Here is a 21,801-nt window from a genome sequence, read left to right on the forward strand (position 1 = left end):
CATTTAAAAACAAGTCTTTTTGTTGTTTTAAGTACAGGATAAATTGAACATGCTAGATAGAGTGAGTATTGTGTGCTATGACTTAAACCGTGTGGAATGAAGCCAAGTATACAAGTTAAAAGGGAAGGCAAGAGTTGTTACAGTTGATTCCAGCATAACTGGCAAGAGATAAGGGACTTTTCCAGGTCAGGAAAAGCAGAAGTACCTGTTCCTGAAACTGTTTGTGCCTAAACTTTTTTTTTCCCCCAACTATAGCAAGGGTAAAATAAGGTGCTAGTAAGTTCTGTAAAGGTGCTTTAACTTACGTGTCTAAAGCGATATCCCAGATTATGGAGTCTTGAACATGCAACATTTTTAACAGTCTTAGAGCCTACTTAAGGCTTCTCCCATCTTAACATAAAAACTAACTCTTCCTGACAAAGCAAGCCTGTGAAAGCCTTAGTGAATATAGCATCTTAGTAATTTCTAGAAGCAACTTAAGTACAGCAGAAAAAAAAGTCACAGTATAAGAGGACATAGATTTAGAAAGTTGGTAAGCACAAAGATTTCTCTTAAAAAAAAAAATTACGATCTGTTCTAGATTCACGTAGTCAGAACACAGACTTGACACTGATACATTTCCTGCTTCAAGGCAAGTACAGCATCAAAACAGTTCAAATAGCAGTAGATAAAAGTAAGGGGTTAAACGAAAAAAAGATTAATCCACCTGCAGAATAAGCTGGTGATTCAAATTTGCTTAAATTCTCTCTACCATGCACTTAAAAAACAGGAGGGGGAGCTACTGCTTAACCAAACAGCTCTCCTATTAAGCAAAACAAGTAGTCGAGATGAAGCAGTAGAACTTCACAGGAGCAAAATGGATTTGTCACTTCAAGTGGCTAAGCTGTGCTGAAATAGGCCATAATACTGCTTCCTGTGCTGACAGAAGAGTAAAAAGGGAATGAGTACATTTAAACTCAAAATTACTGTATAGTAGCTGACAAAAGTTAAAAGCCGATTTTATTAAGAACTACTGCGGTAGCATATCATAAAGAGTCAAAGAAGGAAGAAACTTGAGCATCTTCCCTCTTTAGGATGCAGGTAGCACTAATTCAGCTTACAAATCCTCAATTCTGAGGAATTTTAGTACTTGATGGAAAATCCAAAACAAAGCCTGTTTTAAAAAATTTATTTTACAAAAGTTAAAAACAAGTACTATTTACAAGCATTTTAAATACCAGCTCTAAACCGTCACTCCTAAGTAAGAGTTAAGCTTGTTTAAAATGCATTTTACGTTTATCATGTTCAAAAGATTTTTTAAAAAAAAGAAATGCCATTACAGAGCTGTTGGGGAAGAAAAAACTATTATAGAATGGCTTGCGTTTTAAAAGTCAGAATCCCATACTCTTCTTCCATCCTCTAGCTGCTTTTCAGCTGTTTATAATGAAAAGGAAGGAAGCTACTTTGTCACTTGTTAAGCATATAGTAAAACTGGGGACTGGAGGAGTAGGGGAGAAGAGGGACAAGTGTTTACCCACGTGCTGAACTAGCTGTGGTAGAACAAGAATAAAATTTGTAGGTCTAGCTGAAGAAGACTGAAGTCAGAATATTGGTCCTGTCAAGAGGTCCTCGAGCAAAGGTTAACTTAATCTACTTCCAGAACAGTTTATTAATGCCTGTAAGAACTAAGCCAAAGCCCAGCATGAGTCAAACCTGTACCATACAGAATTAGAAACTATGGAGCAGATCAAATCAATTCCAGTAATATCCATCCCCAGTGTTGTTAAAGCAAATCTCTGAATAGTTTTAGCTGCAAGGATCATTTTTAATGTTATCCTTTCCGAAACCTCCGCAGTGATCAAAGGGAACAATTTCCACAGGCTATACAAAGATAAAAGAAGCGAACCATGAGGTGAAGCTGTGACCCTCACAACATGCAGAAGTTTTAAAATAAGCTTTCTAAAGCACAATTTGCAAATTCATGTGCATGTCTGTGTCCGATTTCATTGGATTTCCAGACCCTTAGCTTTACTGGATATTCTACTCTGAAGTCCTCCTTGCAGATTCTGTACAGTATAAAGAGGGAAAAAAAAGAGGTATACACAGTAGTTGGTGTCTTTTGCCCTTCGTATTAAAAAGATGGCAAATCACAAATGCTGGCATTAGGAATTCAGTCAACTCTCTCCTTCTGGTTTTCAAATGAAGATGCAGCTCTTCATTCAGCAAAACTGAAGGTCTTCTGCAGACTATGTACTTTAGATGCCCTTTGAAACACGCTTAGGGAAAATAGTTGAGGACAGCAGCTGCCAATACAGTAACCATGTCCTGCTGAGGGGTACCCACTTGTCATGGCTGCATGTTGTTGATAATAGCCAAAATACTCATTTTTTCTTGGGCTGAGTCCACATCTTCATTTTGTTTCTGAGCCACTCCTGTGCCAAGGCCATACAACCGCCCGCAATACTTTGCATCATCGATTGTATCCTCAAAAAACAACTGCAGAGGGGAGAAAAAAAAAAAAGAGGCACAATTAAACAGTTCCTATTTCTTCCTAAACTGGAAAGCACCTAGCCTTAATCAAGGAGTTTGTCTGAAGTCAGCCACCTCTAGGATTCAGCTAGGGAAGTAAAATAAGGACTGGAAAGAAGCATGAACGGAAAAAGTGTGTGCCAATATCAACATTTCCTGTTACTGACATTTTGAAGTGTGCCAGCCACAAGGCTCAAACAAAAACCAAGAACGCCAACGACATCAATTGTATTGGCACTGGTGGATAGGGACTGGAAGAAGAACCAGAAAGAAGAATAACGCACTACCTCCTTCATTCTGAAGAATGCCATTCCTGTGAGAAGAGAATCCGATCCTGCCTGGTGCTGTCGTCCAATTCGCTGCAAATCCAGCTGATCTGCCACCTCTTGAAGGCCGCCCTGCAGTGAAAACAGACCAGACTGTTTTGTACAAGCCCTGTCTTACCAAAATCGCCACACTTCTCCAAAACACAAATTTCCAGCAACACATATGCCACCTGTGAGTGAACTCAAATGGTGACAACCATTAAAGAATGTAAAAAACTCTGCCTAGATTTAGGTACCTTGCTTTCCTGCTGCAGATACTCGAGATGACTGTGGGTATATATTCAGAGATTACAAATGCTGCACCTTTCCCACCCTTTCCTGAAACAAGGCTGTGATTCAGTAGATAAATTACTTTCTACCCTCTGAGTGTCTACCAGATAATGAAGTCATGCAGGTCACACAAAACAAAATGCCCCACCTTGCATAGGAAAGAATAAAGGATACTGAATTACAGCTGTCCTCTGAAATTAGATACAGAAGGTTATGCAAAAGTCCCCTACATGTTAAACGTACTTGGTATGCTTAAAACTGGGAAGGCAGCATCTGCTAGATACGAACTTAGCCTAGGTGTGTATGCATGGCTATTCGCTTTGATACGCACTCCAGTTTAGCGATGATACGCGTAGCAGTTCTGTCATTTGCCTTATTCCCCATTTGCAGCACTGCTATCTATCTATCCATCACTTGTTTGCTGGGGAGATACAAGTACCTTGAGGTTTTTGCAGCTCTTCATTAAGTACTTCACATCGTAGATAGATGGAAAGAAAAGGTTCAAGATATGGAAAAACTCGTGTTCCTCTTCTGGCAACCTGGAATCTGTCAACAGCTTCACCATGTAGCCAAAGTCATAACCACTGAAACCAAAAACATACAGGAACTAGATAAACAGGCAGCACCTGTACTCATCAGTACTAATACCACATTTTTCACAAGAAAGTAGTTTTCAGTAGTTTGGAGTTTGCTTTCTAATATCCTATAGTTTTCAAACCTTAACATAATCTGATATTCATAAAACTCCAGGCAACATGGAAAAGCAGAAAACCCTCTGAGGAAACCCTCTGAGTATCATTGATCACCTCCAACCTACCTGTGAAACGACAGCCATTTCACACTGTCACTAAGGACGACCCCTGAAGTCATGAGCAACTCAGCAAAATGCAGGGTATCGATCCCTTCTTCTTCGTGCTTCTGGAACTGCAGCCCAGAGCTTGCGAGGAGGTCTATGGAATCCTGAGAGTACATATCTTCCCTGAAGGAGAAAAGCAACTTTTTCAGAAAAATTCCCCACCCACTGCATTTTGAAAAACTGGAGTGACCATTAGGCTGTCTCTCCATACCTGTGTCTCTAGACAATTCATATCACATCACTTTCAATATCATCACTGCACCCTCCTAAATATGTAACAAGCTAATCTGCAATCTTAACTGGATTGCAGTTGAGATTTACACTCCCTTTAACAAGATTCATTCCCTTTAACAGATGTGACAATTCCACTGTTTTTTCTTTAGATGCCAGTTTATATTTTAGCATGGATCTGCAAAGAGAGAGATTTTCCTTTTTGCTGCAAACAGTATATCCATGTCTTTTTAGCAGAAAGAGATAGATTTAATTGTTTAAATGATTATATAATATATAGAGACAGGTAGATACAGAAAGCGTACAAAGCTTAAGGCACACAGAATTACTGGGCACAGGCTATTTAACAAGGGAAAGGGTGTTAAGGACAGCATTTTAGCATGGCTTTGACTTTCAGAAATATTGCAACTCCTGCCATGCCAAAATAGGGTCCCATAAAATCAGTATTAGCATCTGAATTGTTATTGCCCAGAACCAACCACTGATGACGAACATACAGGCTTCTGCATTTCCCAAAGACAAGCACCACTTCAGCAGCAGAGAGCAGACTACTCCCTAGAAGACTCACGTGAGGTTGAATTTGAAGTTAAACTGCCAGGTGTTGATCCCAGAAGGATATTCTCCTTTCTCATTTGTGAAAGTGAGGCCCAGCTGGATAATTTTCAGAAGGTCAACATTGCACCGAAGGAGCTGATACTGATAATCGATGGAGCTGCGGAATTCACCAATCGGCCTTACAACAACCCCCGGAAACTCCGTGTCCTGGGAAAGAAAAGCAAATCTTATTTCATCACTTGTTCCACTAGGACTATGTTCAATTCCACACTTGCAGGTCTCAAACGCTGCATTCTGTGACTTCTTCTATAAAAATCACTTATTTTTTAATCCTGTTTCATATTCTATTATAGATATTAAACTGTTACAAGTGTTCTATCATTTCCACCTATTATATAAAACCATTATTTTTTTTAAGGCAGTGATTGTCTGCTATCTTTGCTGAAACCCAAACTTTTAGACTATTTTTACTCTTAGATTACATCACATAACTTCTACAGCATACGCAAAAGCTTTCATAAATAACACAGTCCTGCATATCTTACAACATTTCTCTCTTGCCCAACATCTTTTTGTGTCCACTCCTACAACACAGCTATTAAAACAGGTGATGAACACTCTCAATGAGATGAAACAGAACAACAATTGAAGCGAAAGCTCATTTCCTATCAGTGTATGGCACCAAAAGATTCTATTTATTTGCACAACTTTGTTCTACATTGGATTCTACAGACTCTGACGTGTATTTTTATGCCACACTTTTATAAGGGACTTGTCACGTCTTTAAGTTCAGTATCCCCAATCAAAGGTGGTATAACTTACAGTACCATAACTAAGAATACGTATGTAACTGACCAGCTCCTGCCAAGTGAACAGAGACTATTAAGAGCAGAGATTCCTCCCAACTGAAGGATACTCTGGTCTTTTTAAATAAAACTTCCTGGAACACACCATCCTATCTACAACCAGAGCATTTTTCTTCCACAAGAACCAACATCTGACCACACCAAGAAAAGGCACTCCTGCTAACAAGCTTTCACTGGCAGGTTTCTTGTCCTACAGTTCTGCGTCAGTTTCCATAGCCAAAAGGGGAAGGAAATTCAAAGGACAAATAGGGCAGCAGAACACTAAAGACTTTGTACATCTGACCCGTTCCACTTTCTGTTCCATAAACTAACACACACTGAATGACTAAATATTGAATTAATTCAGTTGTTTCAGGTGCTCTCCCTCTTCCCTGCCTATCAATCAATAGGAACAGAACACTGCACATGCACCACATTCTGGAAACGAACATAAACAGCTTTCTGTTTTTTCACCACTTCTAGCTTAGTTAGATCAGGAACAGGGGAAATCATTTCTTGCCTAAGAACCAGCTTATTCCCCTTCCCCACCCAAAATCCCTTCACCGAGACAAATAGGTCAAGTATGAAACATTTACCATCGCGATGTAGCTGTAACTTAGCACGATCTCTCGAATCTTCCTCATCTCCTCTTCCAGGTTGTTTGCCCATACTTCGCAGATAACCTGGCTGTTCTCTGCAGGGGCTGCTGGCATCTTGCAGCAACCAGGGCAAGGACAGCTGACGAGCTCCGATGGCAGGGCAGAGCTGCAAACTGTGCGGTCTGATCAGTGTGCTCTGCTAAATAGGAAGAAGAAACGGTGTTTCACATGAAGATCTACGTGAAGGAAGGAGCGATCCGGCAGAGCAGCTCACGGCTCTGTTTGCACCTCCCGATAGCCCGCGTGAAGTTTATTAGAGGATTTGGGGGATTTTAGGAGCCTGCAGACACGGCGAAGGAGAAGCTGAGGTAAAACCCGCGGGGCGCACAGGTAACAGCGCAGCTCCCGGAGCCCCTCACCCCAACCCACCCCGGGCTGAGGCACCCGGCAGGCCGCTGGGCGAGGCCCGGCCTCACCCTGAGGCAGAGCCGGGCCCCAACCGGGCCCTGCCGCCCCCACAGCCCGGTTACGGCCCCGGGAGCGCCTCGGGGCGGCCCCGCGCCACCGGCCCAGGCCCGGGGGGGGGCTCCCGGGACAGGCCCGGGGAGGCTGTGGGGAGCTCGGGCAGGGCCGGGGGGGCTCCGAGGGGTCCCTGAGGCGCTCTGAGGCGCTCTGAGGGGTCCCGACCTCTCCCCTCCCCCCGCCGCTACCTGCCCGGAAGCCGGGGCCGGGCCTGTGGCGCCCCGCGCAGGCGCACTCAGGGCCTCCCGCCGGGGCTTTAAGGCGGGATTTCCGCCTCGCCCTGCCGCCGGGTCTCGCGAGAAGCGCTGGGGAAAGCCGAGGGGAGCGGGAGCGCGCGCGCCGCAACGTGCCCTGTGCCGCGCGCCCGCCGCGCGCGCCTGCAGGGGAGGGGAGTTGGGAGGGAGGAGCGCCGCGCGGGGAGCTGTGCGCATGCGCAAAGCCGCTGCCCTTGGGCTGAGGCGATGCCGCGATTCCTCCCCCTCAGGCTGGCGATGGACTCGCCCAAGCTCCGCGCTCTGTGAGCGCCGGGCGAGTCCAAAGGATGCGGGCGGGGGGGGGGGGGGCAGAGGGGTGCGGGCCTTTGTCACCCGGCCCGGCCCTGCCCTGCCAGCGCCGCCTCGCCTCAGCGGTCTCTGTTCCGGCCCCGTGTGGCAGCACTCAGCTGCTTCTGCCCCAGACACGTTATTTAAGTCCCATTAACACCAAAACTTCCCCAAAACAGCCCGACACGGCTTCTGGTGTCACGCAGCTGCCAGCACCGTTGCTTTGCGGGCTGATGGCAGATCCGTGATTGATCTGGAAGGTTCTCTGGTCACAGCGCTGCCATCGTATTGCCTCACGCTCAGGCTGCCAGCCTCCCCGGGCAGGGTTGCATCTGTTAAAAACAGATTACATTCCTCGTAGTGCTGCAGAATTACTTCTGCCCACCATTCGGGGTCAGCTGGAAGCCTTCACTGACTCAGCTGCCTGCTTACCAATCAGATAAATAAAAGTACCTGGAAAAAATACATAAATCTTGGTATCTATCGCACTCCAGGCACAGTTCAGTCTCCCAGATTTAGCATTCATGCCTCAGCAGAAACGTAGATGTAAAACGAGAGGGTTTTTTCTGGACACTGCTCTCTATCAAGCGACCTTGATGCTGTCAGCATCTTCTGAGCTCTGTTTTGATGCCACGTTTATCTCTGTAGGCGATAGTTCCCATTTTGCCTCCTCAGCTCAGAACTTCACTCAGGTTGTGCAAGTCACGCAACATGCTAAATTGGCAGAAAGTTATCACCTTTAACAGAGAGAAGTTATTTTATGAAGTGTCTGATCAAAAAAAGCATTTCTACTAAGAGAAAATCAGATTTTGTGCATTCCTCAGAGCTGAGCCTTGGCAGGGATTGCATTAACTGGAGGGTTTCTGGTGACGGTACCAGTTTAGGGCCCAGGCTAACCAACAGAAGCAGCTTTCAGGTTACTGCTGACCTGCACTAGACCCAGACTTGCTGCAGCAGGTAAATTAAGTTTACATCCTTATGACTAATGCTCTAATCTGTCTGTTACTACTGGGCATAAATCTTTCAGATATAACCCGTGTCTGAATAGAACAGAGGTTAAAAAAGAACACTGAGGTCTGTGAAATTCACGGGCTTATCACAGTCTTTAGCATATTGGATGAACAGCCCTCCCAGTGCAAGATCAAGTCCAAAAAAAGGACGGGACAGCGTTCATTCTCCTGAGATGCCAATTCCCACTTCCTCCTCGGTACATGTGCAAATAGTTTGGAGGAATTGCGTTACTCCCTGTTGAGTCTGCTGTCTACAGTAAATAACAATTAGTAGCAACAGCTGAGAACTAAAAAAACTCCCCACCAGGGAATTGATGCTATGAGTCAAGAGAAAGTGGCGATGAAAACAGCAAAGCTTCTAAATCTGAAATGAAACAGCAGCAAACGTGTACCATACTGATGACACACAGCACTGGTTGAGGGAGGGGGAGTTCAGGAATATTCCTTCAAGAAAAAGTTAATTGATAAAAATATAGATATAATGGTAGGTGCAAGAAGTCAGGCAGAGACAACAAGGCACCATCACTATTCGTGCTTGCAGATCTACTATTGTGCTATGCAGCATTAACTACTGCTAGCTTGAGATGTTGCTTACAACAGCATATATTGCTTCACACATGTATGGCCTTGCAAAGCTAACCGTGAGGGAGAGGAGATGGTCCTTGTCTTTCCTTGAGTGGAAAAATAAATCTGGTAATGTATGTCAAGTAACACCCTCACTTCTTCGGTTGGACTAGATGATCTTGGAGGTCTTTTCTGACCTTAATGATTCCATGATTCTCAGAGTTTAGTTCATAATAGGACACTGTATATTAGATAAGTAGTAGATTAGGGCCACATCTGCATAATAAAGACAAATACTACTGCAAATTACATCTTGCAATACTGTAATTACAGACTTTACGGTCTGTAAGCATATTTAAACACAACTGAGCCCAAGCACATTCTAACCTATTTGCGTCTCATCCTTACAGATAGAACCAGTACCTGCAACTGACTGAAGACACTATGCAGCAACTCATGGTGAAATCTGTAGTTAGGCCAACACAACGAAATCTTGGACTGCTGTTTTTGGCCATGATCCGCAGTAACCCTCGTGCTTTTAAGAAATACATCTTTGACTCATTCAGTTGCACTGGCATTAGCTATTTTGTGCTTAAAACATGAGTTAGGGCATTGCAAAAACTATTTATTTTTAAGGTGTATCTGCCTTCTTTATTCTCAGACACAGTCATTATCTCTTGGTGAAAAACCCTTACCTGCAGAGATGTATTCTGAATGCTGAACCGAGTGACAGCATGTGCAGGGAACGCTGCCAGTACTGCCAGTGACATGGCCCTGGCTTCACATGACTTGTCTGGGAGGGGACAGCCAACTCCTGCCTGGAAACACACCCCCAACTCCTTTGCCTAAACCCTCATAAAGTTTCCGCAGCAGTAGTGAAAGGTGAGGAGTTGAACTCTGGGCTCTGGATAAACACAAAGGACCTCTCCTAGGCTACACTTAGCAGGAGGTAAGCAAAGAGCGGGCAGCCAGAGCTCAGGGGCATAGTGGCTGGAAAATATATGATTGAAACTCTGAAGAAATAATTAAAAGGCAGTGTCATATGTACATTTAAAATAGGAACGGTAGTTGCCTTCAAATCTGTGCACTGCTTGGCACAGTAGGAGCCCCACCAGACACATCTAGTCTTATCTCTCTCCATACAGCGTGGCTGATATGCAACTTCAGGGGTGACCAGGTAGGTTATCCTTACTTTTCTCCTCTCTATAGGTTCTGTACTTTCACAGTCGTACTCTTACTTCTCCCGGGCAACATTTCCGCTGTCTATGTACTACAAAGGTTGATTCCAATGAAGTTCTAAAGTAGAAGTTTCAAGCAGGAAGGAAAAAAATACCAAACAACGGGGTTGGCAGCCACTCCATCACTGCAGACAGTTATCCAGCTGTACCTGACAGCAGCAGGACTTAGCTGGTGTCAGGAGGATGCGATGCAATAGGAGACTGGGTACAGTACAAGGAGAAGCAGGCGCTTGTGCAGTCTCAACTTGGGACTATCTGGGCGTCAGGAACTGGAAGGGGACAGCAAAGATGGGACTTGAATAATAATGTAAACTTTAAAACAAATGTAAAAAGTATGGCAGTTCCTTTATTAAAGCTGTGTAACTGTTTATTTTATTCCAGATTATTTTATGGATTTTAAAACATGACTTAGACAAACTAGCCTTTTCTGATAGTTGAAATGGAAAATACAGTGAAAGCAGATCTGATACACAGTTGTTGGAGAAATGATAAAATACATAGAAATTAAAAAAAAGTTTGTATTGGAATTCTTTACTGCCTGGTGCCTGTTTCCCTTTTGCCATTAAGAGCATGATCAGAAAAACAATTACATTTACTGCAGGATTTAGAATTTGGTTTGATCAGATTTTGTGTTAACTAGATTGAAAAAAAATAAACAGAGCCTTTATTTTACATAGCACCAGTTCTATCTAATGCTAGCAAATAACTGCAGGCAGCTGAGGTCCTCGCTGTTTGCTTCGGGGCTGTGTAATATGCCAAAAGAGATCAGTGCCAAGTACTTGGAAGGATTTTTTTTGTTTGCTGAAACAGCCGTGGTGACATGAATGCTTTTGTTTATGTACTTGGTGTATTCTGAATCAGAAAAGATATTATCCAGTGAAAAAAGGGGTAGGCAATGAGATGCTGGGGAAAGATATGGTCCATCAAAATTTGTCTTGTTTTAATATAAGTAACGTAAAATTTTATTCTGTAAATGTGACAGTAAAGGTAGCTGACTGAGATTTGGGGGAGAGGAAGGGAGGAAGGTTAAGCAAATACGTTTCAAACTAGAAGGCTTTGCCCAACAAAGACTTCTATCATAATCTGATTATTTTAAAAAGGAGGAGGACTAGAAATGCAATTACAATTTTAACTCCTTCCCAAACTCACACCATGTGAGACTCAGTCAAGCACTGGCTCTTTCTCTTCCCAGGAACTCAAAGCAGAGTCATGCTCTCACCTGTGCTCTGCTCTTTAGCCTTTGACATGCAAAGATTCAGCAGGGATTGAATCAGCACTGCTGTATGGTGCTGCAAATAGTAACTGAGATATCCACCTCTCTAAGATCTAACGTCTATTATGAGATTATCTAGGAGTAGAATAATCTCTTTTATCACAGATAACTACAGCCAATACTATTTTCTGTACTGCTGTAGCAGAATAATTCAGTGATGCTGTTTTCAGCTCCCTGCTGGGTGGTTGTAGGGAAGACAGGGAGGTGAACAGCAAAAGGACGAGGGATGCAAGTTATAACAGGGGAAATTCTGATGAGATATTAGGAAAAAAATGACAGTAAAGGTAACACTACAAACACTACAACACATTTCTTGGAGAAGCTGTAACATCTCCGTGTATGTACTCAAAGGTCAACAGTTCAAGGCTCCAAACAACCTGATCTAACTTTGGACTTGGCCCCATACTGAGCAAGGGGTTGGACCAAGGGGTCCAGAAGTTATTTCCAACTGATGTTGTGATTTTAAGTAGTGAGGTAGAGCATCCTTGAAGAATAATGAGTGTTAAAACAGGGTCTGGAATAGAGCAAGGTGCCCAAGAAGTAATGGATTATTTGACTTATTACAACTATTAGCAGTGTTTTCATAGAGACAGCAGGCACACCTGCACCGAGAGGACCTGTGTGACAAGATGGGAACACACTGCACATTGCATAACAGACTGCTTCATCATGATCAGGAGGTCTTTGCAAATGAAGATAAGCTCAGTTTGTCCGGTGGCAAATTATTTACCCTGCTCTATTCAGACTAGCAGGTTGCTTGTTACTGTAACTCTTAGGCATTCTGCATCAGATATGTTAGAGTCCCACGATATTTTATTAGTAAGATTGTGGCTGGGAAACTAGATATAATGGGGAAAAAACATACAAAAAAGATCTCACAGTCTGGCTCTAGTAGCTCACAAAGTCTAATAGAGGAGCTCTCGATCTGGGGAATGACAAGATGTACTAGGACATGGGGACTTCCCTAACGCATTCTGATTTTAAGCAATAGCACCTCTCACCCATTTATTTATTTTTTTTTTATTTATTGGCAAAGGGAGACAACATGAAGTTGTTTGTTTTAAGGTTGCTACCAAAAATTAGCATTTCCCCTTGGAGTATTTGCAACCCTAGTGTTGACATAGAGGGCTGGGAGTTGGGGCTTGTGGTTTCCAGTGTCAAATCACTTTTTGTCTGATTTCTTTTGTCTTCCCAGAACTGTTTAACATCAGTAGTAAGCAGAAAAGGCCTCACCTTTTTCTGTCCATGAGTAAGCAGGAACCCAAGCAGGAAGAAAGTGTCCAATTTTTCTGTCTCCTGCCCATTGACCTGCACACTAGCATGTTGTAGGGAAACAAAGCTGGAAATGCTTGTAAATAAACAGAACTGCATTTGGAAGACTGTACCCTGAAAGCTATCACTAATCCCTCTGCTCCTATGATGGTTTCTTTTTGGCAGTGCATTCCCCCTTTCTGACAAGCTGCAAGAGGAGCGCTCCCAGGAGGCCTGCTATCATCGTAAAGGTAATAGAATATCATCTGTCTAATGAATCATTTTCTGATTTTCATTGTACCTTAGACAGATGCCTTTGTATCTTCTCTCCACTTTCCTTTGTTACCTTAGGTAACACAGTGTGCCTGTGTTTGAATATTCTTCCAACTATGAAAAGCAAAATAGATTAAATTCTGCAGTCCTCAGTAAGCTGTCACTTACACTATTAGACTTGATGTGTTCTGTTCATAAAATACTAATACACATCGGGAAATACGGGAGGTGTGGGGGCTGTAAGACTTAAAGAGCTCGGTTTTGTGCCATGGACAAAAATGAAGGAGGGACAGAGCATAGAGGGTAACTATTGTACAGTTTTGCAATTGAGCTTGAAGTGATTTGCTACGGTCAGCATTGTGTTCTTCCACCCTCCAGCTGTACAAAGTTCACTTGTATCACTTCTTATTTCAGATGAAGACAGACTCTGGATACTCCACCATGGCTGCACAGCAGAAACAGGTAAAGACTCAAAGTTCACCTTTTAAAGGAAGTGTTATGCAGGTGCTTTGGAAAGCTGGATGTGTTGAATAACCTCCTAAGAGAAGTGACAGACAGATATCAACACTCCAATCGCTTTAACACAACTAGGAGTTTATTGCTCATCACTACAGCAACATTTTCACATTTTTTCACTTCCAGTGCACTGTGGCTACAGCACTATGTGGTGAAGGGCCTGTTACCTCTGCTTGTATGGCAGGAGACCACAACCCTCTGCTGTAGCCAGCAGCTCTGCTACCTAACCAGGCCCAGCGTGGTGGGCCAGCTGAGCAGTCTTTCCCAGCTGGTGCACCTCCTTCTCTTTTACCTTGCAGGCAGCAACCCTGCTCTGCACTTAAGGAATTTGTCACCTTGTACAAGCCCTTTAAGGCCAACGTCTCAGGCAATCAGTGGAGCAGAATTTGGAAACCGCTGTGCCGGAGCCGCTGGCATGAAGAGAAACAGGGTGTTAGCACTTGGACCTGATGAACAAGATTTTTTTTTAATGTAAACTTCTCTGCTTCTACAGCTCATGTAATTATACTGTGTGGGCTTCATTCACGTAATTACTTCCTCACGTGCAATAAAAGCACAGTCTCAAAACAAGACAGTTTCTGTCCAAATGGCTTTTAAAATTGCTTAGAGTGCAGAGCTGTGGCTGCTGTCTTAAAGCAGGGCATACGTGGTCTCTGATGTGTATTAGAAGTTATCAATATTTGAAATGATTTGAGATCTTCTGGCTGGAGGATGCTAAAGAATCTGAAATATTATTTGGTCTAACTAAAAATTCTGACTTCAAAGTTTTTCTTTGGTGTATTCTTTTGTCATCCTATGAAAAAGAAGGATTTAAAGGATACAATTCTGTTAAAAGGCTCAGAAACGTTTATAGCTTTTAATATTTCTTTCTAAAGAATACCTAAATGGTATGCCAGGGTTTAAATATTAAGAAATTCTTTTCTTATATCAGTATACATTAGGCGTAACATGGATACAACTGGAAGTCTGAAACTTGAGGGCAAACCTGCCGACCAAAATTGAGCATGTACTATCTGAAGCTGGAATAGATGGCTCTTTCACCAGCCTTGCATTTTCAGTTGAGTACACCTAGCCATAACGCTGGCAACTGAATGTATTGCTTCAAATACAAGCCTACAGGGTTCACAAACATGAAGCTGTAGGGCAAGAGTCCTGTAAATTACTTTCTCCCCAGTTGCTAATGTGATAAAAACTGAAACGATAGGAACAAATGTTTGTTTTAATGAGGAAAGTTTCAGTGCTAATGAGCAAAGTTCTGTCCTGGGACAGATAAACACTGCTGACAAGTTCTGGGCAATGATTAATATTCTGTAGCTGTTACAGAATCTTAAAAAAACTCTTCACACTGAAAGCTATGTCGAGAGGGTTTCCCTGTATTGCATTGCCCTACACACACCTGCATTCAACATGCATTAGTATGCATTAGTGAGCTGTCTCTCGTTTGGCCTCTTTGACAGGAGACAAACAGGACAGCAACTATGAATCATGCTATTTTTACTCCAGTCTGCTTTTGCAGCTAAACAACACAGTTAAAAAAAAAAACAGGAAGGACAGAACAAAACACTAGCTGGTTATTATGCTATAGTATTTTAGAATTATAATTTCTTTTTAAATCATCCTGCAGATAAATATAACATGTATTCACCCAAGAAAACTCAAACTAAGATTTCTGAACTGCACAACCAATCTGGGCTATGTTAAGACAGTTAATTATATATTTGTCGTATAATTGATAATCATTTTTGCATATTTAATTGTTCAAATATATCAAATACTGCTTTTTGAATATTCTTATTCCTAGAATCAAAAAGTCACACTGGTCTGATTGTTTTGTGTGGTTAAAATCCTTACTGTCCTAGGAGTCCTGTTAACACCACAGGTGCCATTATGCTGTACACGGGGATATTTGTTTAGTAGGTAACACTTCCATGACTGAGAACAGGAATGTAGTGAACTTCATACTTCTGTGAAGTTGTGTATTTTAACTTCTTGTTATAGGGCAGTTATTCTGTACAAATCACACATGGTACCTTCTAGACAAGTTGTACTCCCAGTACTAGAATCAAATTGTATCTGTGATGGGCTGTATCTGCAAGGCAAAGTATTATCCTCTGTTAGACCTCTGTTACAGTTAGAGGGGAAAAAAAAAAAAGGCTAAGCTTCTTCAGAAGCACTCTTCAAAGGTAAGAAAAAAGTTGAGAGAAGTGGTTCTGAATTAACTGGAGCTATTAATCAGATCACCTGACCATAACAGTTCTTCATTACTGCTGGAGGATAGCGTATTGGATACTGGGAGGGAGAATAAACTGGCAGAGTGAGGGAGATGTTGAGATGGAGCACGGTTCCTTACCCCCAGGTCTTCCATTGCTACTGTTCTGAGTTATCCAGAAGCCCTTTATATTACAGTCCTCCAGGTACTCAGAAATATACCCAATAAAAATGGGGAGGGAAAGATCAGTGGCCCATCCTCTCCCTTTGATTACACCAGAGAAATTCCACGTCAGTGACACTTCAGGGCTCTGTGAAGACATCAGGTGGATGTGGGTGAACTCTCCCCCCCAGTTACACACACTATCCCAGAACAGCCTGGTTACCGCATTCTTTAGAATCTGTAAAGCAAAACAGACCATCATAGGACCACCTCTAACTCATGCATTTCAAATACAAGAAAGCCTAGGACGGGGCCCCGCAGCACATACTTAATTACTCTTGTTGCTTGCTCACAGGAAGAGAAGCTCTGGGACGCCGTGAAGACCTCTGCCATGGTCCTTGGTACAGGCCTGCTCATATTCACTGCCTTCGTGAACTCTGCTTCTTGGTGAGATTGTTAGAACAAAGGGGCTTGAGGAGAAGCATTTCTGTGGAGAGGGGATAAGCAGATTGTGAAAAGATAAGTCACTAACAACACTTACTCCCACAGGTATGTACAGAAGATCTGGGAGACTTCAGGCAATTTCTGGCAAACAGCATGGCTAAATCTTTACAACCTGTTCGAGGGAAACGAATGGTCACTCTTCCTCTTTGGTGAGTTACTCAGATTAACAACCCTTTGCTGTACAAGGGCACGTATTGTATTTAAAATGGGACATGGATGTTCCATCCCAAACTGCCCGCTTTCCCTGCTGAAAAGCACACATAGGCTTCAAAGCCAGCTGTAAGTGACAGTGCAACGGTGCCGCCTCTGGAGTGGCTCCTCATTAGACCTACTACAGGGATTAAAAACCTGATCTTTTTGCTGCTTCTGAAAGTACAGAACAGCTTCCCTGTGTAAACATACTCTCTGCTCCTGTGAGAAATGAATGACTCAGTAGAACTAATTACTGAAAATTAAAGTTAAATTAGTAAATTTTACGCTCGCCGTAGTGTACAACCCTACTCTGTCTGTGATTAGCAGTTGGTGAACAGGCTCGGTAGGGATGTTGCAAGGTCCTAGGAATCAACTTGATCTTATCCAATGTGTATTTAAAAATAATGCGTGACAGAGGTTCCCCAACCTCCTAGAAAAATCTTTTCTTAGCGTGTTGTGGCAGGTTTTAGCCTATGGGGCATTTGCGCAGTTTAACCTCCTCACCATTCCCTAGATCTTACTTGGGTGCCAGAACCTACCCATATTCCATTTAAAAGCATCACAGGGCAGGGATTATGCACCTGGTATACTTAGGTCCAAGCAAGGTCCTCTGGATACTAATCCATTGTATCTCTTTTCTGATTTAGCCACAGCTCTCAATGTATTCACACATCTCTGACCTCTCCTCATGTCACAGGGGCTGCGTTGGTTCCTGCCCTTGCCTTCTGGTGCTTCAATGGAATCCTTATGGTGGCTGATGTAACAGGAAAGCCAACTTTCATTACTCGGTATCGCATTCAGCTGGGCAAGAATGATCCTGTAAGTAATTGTCACTGTGCGTCTTCTGCTGGCTAAACACTTCCTGGAGTCTCTTAGGTTAGGAGAGGGGAGAAGAACCAGTTATGCTTTTCTCTTCCAACCAGATAGGATTCAAGGAGAGTCAAGATGAGTCTTGTATATCCACTGCAGAGGGGAAAAATGTTCTTGTAATTAGGCTACGGATCAGATCTTGATAGATTGCTTGTTAAAAAGTTGACCCCTAAACTAACTAATACAAAAACATCCTATAAATCTAAAAGCTCTTTATTGTCCCTAATCAAGGACCCAGTGCTTCTGATGTAGCCTCAAATCCTGACTTCTTTTTTGCAGGTGGACACAAAAAAATTGCGACAAGCCATCTACACAGCGCTATTTAATCAGTTCTTTATCTCCTTGCCCATGCTTGTGCCCATGTTCCATGTCATGAAATGGTGGGGCAACACCTTCAGCGAGGAATTACCCACCTTCCAGTGGTTTCTTGTCGAGCTGAGCATCTTTACCGTAACTGAGGAAATTCTCTTCTATTATTCACACAGGTGAGCTGAGCACTGGAACGGGACTCGGTGGTTTGTCCCTCTGCCTTTAAGGTTATACCCCTCTCTTGAAACAGCAATAGTCCTAGGCCACCCTCTTCCAACAACCTTGTATTTGTATGGAAAACTCAGGTCCTGGAGCTTACTTATAAATTCCTATACTAGGGAACATCCATACTACATGAGGCTTGGCTGCTGCAATGCTGCTACAGTAAGCAGAAACGGATAAAAACTACAAATGTGGAACAGGTTAGAGATTCAGGAATAAACTAAACAGCTTTATACAAAAGCTGTTAAAAAAAAAAGCATTTGGACAAAGGCACAAAAAAAAAAAAAAAAAAAAAAAAAAAAGGAGGGCCATTTACTATTCTTTCTCTAATAGTTGCCAGTAGGAAAAGTCAAAACAGCAAAAAATATAGTGAGTCTTCCCCTAAGGGGAAGGTTTGAGTGAATCAGTCTTTCAGAGACTTGGATTTATGGGATGTACTTGAACCTAAGTTCAACATCAACCAACAGACATTGAATCCATTGAACAAAGACTTAATGATGAAGAAAGAGAGAAGCCAGGAGTGCTGCACTCATTCCCAGCTGTTCTAAAATCCATTTTCAAGAGGAGACATGAGACCGGCCCGAGGAAAAGTTGTTACATTACTCTATGTTCCTTTCTCAGGGGGCTCAAAACCTACATTTCTGTTTTCTCTACTTAGACTTGTTCATCTTCCCCTCCTGTACAAGCACATTCACAAGAAGCACCACGAATGGACAGCCCCCATTGGCGTGGTCTCCATTTACGCTCACCCGTTAGAGCACATAGTAAGTGATCTCCTCATGGTCACCTTCCACTTCCTGCATGGAGTGTGAGTTCCATGGGAGGAAGAGGAGTGGTAAGAGACAAAAATCAAATGCTTCCTTAGAATCTTCTTTCTGAGAAGAAGCCTGGCTGTGGAAGTATTGCAGTGCCTGTTTATACCAGACTCTATTAGCTTTAAGAATAGAGAAAGAGCTGGGAGCACAGACTGTGCTTTCAGCAAGAAACGTAACATTTACACAGGCTAGGTTACTGCATGGACTCAATTCTGTCATTATTTTCATGCTGGTGGCTGGAATCAGTGCTTGCAAACCCCCCTTGAGTGTCTCCCAGCCTTGCTCCAGCCAAGACTTCTCACAAAAACGCATCCCGCCTTCAGAAGATTCCTCTAAATACCTCTAAATACCACCTCCTGTTAATAACAGGACTGGGCTGCAGCTCCAGCTCTGTGAATCTCCCTAACTGGCAGCCTTTGGGTAGCAGAGGAGCTTGTTAAATCCAGGAGTCAAGCTGAGCCCCATCCGTGCAGTAAGCCTCATCTGGGCCATAGCAGCTACCAGTAGCACTGGTAGGACACAATGAAGTGCTGCACCTGGGATCATCACACCACTACTCTTGTCTGCTAACGTCCATAGGCCAGTGCCCCTTTACAGCTAGGTTTCCCTAGAGCAGCTTCAGCTTTTTTCCAAGAAGCTGCTGAAATTCTCACCTCTGACTCCAGGGTGAGGTACTAGAACCATGCTGCCCTCACCCCCCTAGTTTGCTCTCATGTCCAAGTTTTACTACTAGTTTGGGGAGCTTGTACTGTGACTATGTTTCAGAGTGAGTAAAACTCAGTTGGCTCAGAGCAAAATTATTTCTTTGGTGCTAAGTATGTACTTTTAGCAAGATGTTTGCAGAGGGATATGCCCTTTGTGCTGTTTGCAGAGAACTAATGCACCCCAGCGAAACAATTTGGCTCCTAGGCGAGAACCTGCTTGTTGTGGACCCATTAACAAGGCAGTTTGCTTCTCATTTCCAGCTCTCCAACACGCTGCCTGTCATGACTGGCCCGATGATCATGGGGTCCCACATTGTTTCAATCGCAGCGTGGTTCTCCCTTGCTCTTGTAACAACCAGCATTTCGCACTGCGGCTACCACCTGCCCTTCCTGCCGTCGCCGGAGTTCCACGACTTCCACCACCTCAAGTAGGTCCCCGCTCCCCTTCCCCCTCCTTCCTGCGCCCTGTCACTGCCGACAGGCAAAGCTCCTTTTGGAGCATGATTTGTGTATAAGCAGAGAAGCCTGTGCAGCTCACCTGCTGGCAGACCAAAATCAGTTCTCAGAGCAGTTAAACAGAGCTTTGGTCTCACCGGGTTCCTGCTGACTTCCCACCCGACTGCCAGCCACCTCGCTGACTTCTATGCTTCTCCATCAGCTGACTTGGAGACCTCCAAAGCACAAACACACAGCTGAGGCTGCATGGTTCAGGTTTCCCAAAGTGACATGGGAGGGAAGCAGACAGTGCTGGACTTCCCCCAGCACAAGTGCAGACAGTTCTCTGCAAGGCTCTTCCTGGAAGCTCAGAAGACACCGCATATGATCTGGATTCAAGGCAGCAAGGACAAATCACATAGCAAAACCAAATCTGCTGCAGGAGCCTCCCTGTCTGTCCCTTTCCTATACACAGGGATTAGCAACAGTGCTCAGATAACACCTTGCACAAACAATCTCAATTAACCCTTCCTGGCAAAGACTCCCAGCCCCCTTTTACACAGGAGTATCGTTTCAGTAGGTTGTTCAGGGATACATACCAAAATCGTGGAAGAGTTGTCCCCATCTGCCGTACTTCTTCGAACGCAATTTGCTTCTCCTGCAGAAATAGAAAATGGGGATCGTTCTGTTGCAACCTAAGCGCAGGGCAACACCCAGAACATGGAGCCAGTTCTTGTTACCAGTCATTTCCTCTGCAGCTCGGCTCATGTCAGGACACGGATCGCCGCAGAGCTCAGCTGCTGTCTGGGCAGAGCTGTGCCAGCATCTGCAGTGCTGGAAGCGCGTCAGCTCCACGTCTCTGGGCAGCCTGGGCTGGATGCACAGACATGGCGAGGTGGCTGCCCCACTGCTCCCACAGCTCCGAGCTGCTGTGGCCAGGGATGGCTGTTGTTCGGCGTCACCGTACCTGGATAACGAAGCAGCAGGAGGGGAGCTGCATAGGTTTCACCCAGGTTTCATTAGGGCTGCAAGGGAAACTGGTACAGCAGCAGCAATCACACGGATGGCTTATCAGGGCCCTGAAAGAAGATAAATAGGACGGGCAAGGTAACCTCAGTAACTTCCAGTGCTGTTTATTCTGTTTGGTTTCCAGGTTCAACCAGTGTTATGGTGTCCTGGGAGTACTGGATTATCTGCACGGAACAGACACGGTGTTCAGACAAACCAAAGCCTACGAGAGGCACAGGATCCTCCTCAGCCTCACACCTCTCTCAGAAAGCATCCCGGAGACACCCAAGAGGGCAGAGTGACCTCCAACCCTGCAGCCTGCATTCTTGCAGAGCCCAGCAACAAGGAGAGCTGGGGACAATTCATGCCAAATAGTACCTTAATTGGGAAACAAGTTACTGGGCACGAGTAACAGTTCCCAAAACTGAACTGAAACATGCGACTTGAGATGACCACAGTCACCGCCTGTTATTTTCTACCTAAAGCGTGAAAAAACTGCTCTAGAAAGCTATTTTTAAACTTGTATTGTTTCTTGGTTTTAGCCGCCTGCACATAAGCCACATGATTTTGGGGGTTACTGAATCCTCATTAAGGTTATAATACAGATCACATTTTGGCCTCTTTCAGCAGCATTGTGTGGACATACCAGGAAGATCACTACGGCTACATACTGTAGGAATTACAACCACTGTTCCTCTGAGACTTAGTGTTACCCAACCTCAGACGGCCTTGCATGTGGGCCTTACAAAAAGTCAGTGAAGCCATGGCTCTAGAAATACTACCTTACGCACACAGGCCTGATTTGCCCTCAGCAGTCTTTCATTATGCAAGATAGAAGTGCATCTGAGGTCAGGGCTGTCTCATCCTCATGGCCACTCCACAAACCAACACGAACAGCACTCACCCCTTTATGCAGATCCACAAGTACCTATACAATAAAAATCAAGATATGCTGCAAAGTTTTTTGTAGAGCTGACCTGCTCTGCACTTAC

General features: G+C 43.8%; 2 protein-coding genes across 2 annotated transcripts; one reads left to right on the plus strand and one right to left on the minus strand.

Annotated features, from left to right (window-relative positions):
- Positions 1 to 1,156: 1,156 nt before the first annotated feature.
- Positions 1,157 to 6,993, minus strand: CNOT8 (CCR4-NOT transcription complex subunit 8). The gene is made up of 7 exons (XM_084295385.1): positions 6,901 to 6,993; positions 6,188 to 6,389; positions 4,760 to 4,953; positions 3,922 to 4,083; positions 3,544 to 3,688; positions 2,796 to 2,906; positions 1,157 to 2,475 (listed from the first exon to the last, which is right to left on the minus strand). The coding sequence occupies exons 2-7, from the start codon at positions 6,302 to 6,304 to the stop codon at positions 2,326 to 2,328; spliced, it is 879 nt and encodes a 292-aa protein (XP_084151511.1). The 5' UTR covers positions 6,305 to 6,389; positions 6,901 to 6,993; the 3' UTR covers positions 1,157 to 2,325.
- Positions 6,994 to 13,277: 6,284 nt separating this feature from the next.
- FAXDC2 (fatty acid hydroxylase domain containing 2) lies at positions 13,278 to 21,111 on the plus strand (the record flags this gene model as incomplete). The annotated part of the gene is made up of 8 exons (XM_084295017.1): positions 13,278 to 13,325; positions 16,106 to 16,197; positions 16,300 to 16,403; positions 17,144 to 17,265; positions 17,596 to 17,801; positions 18,506 to 18,611; positions 19,628 to 19,794; positions 20,955 to 21,111. The coding sequence occupies 8 exons, from the start codon at positions 13,278 to 13,280 to the stop codon at positions 21,109 to 21,111; spliced, it is 1,002 nt and encodes a 333-aa protein (XP_084151143.1).
- Between the last annotated feature and the right edge of the window lie 690 nt (positions 21,112 to 21,801).

The sequence above is a fragment of the Netta rufina genome (assembly GCF_964035555.1).
Source record: "Netta rufina genome assembly, chromosome: 14".
Taxonomy (NCBI): Eukaryota; Metazoa; Chordata; class Aves; order Anseriformes; family Anatidae; genus Netta; species Netta rufina.

What these genes read in the sequence shown, in the direction of transcription:
- CNOT8 (XM_084295385.1), bottom strand. Translation starts at nt 6,304, where the DNA reads ATGCCAGCAGCCCCTGCAGAGAACAGCCAGGTTATCTGCGAAGTATGG. An exon ending in AAATGGCTGTCGTTTCACAG is followed by an intron (nt 3,689 to 3,921) that starts GTAGGTTGGAGG and finishes TTTTGGTTTCAG; the next exon opens with TGGTTATGACTTTGGCTACA. An exon ending in CATTCTTCAGAATGAAGGAG is followed by an intron (nt 2,476 to 2,795) that starts GTAGTGCGTTAT and finishes TCCCCTCTGCAG; the next exon opens with TTGTTTTTTGAGGATACAAT.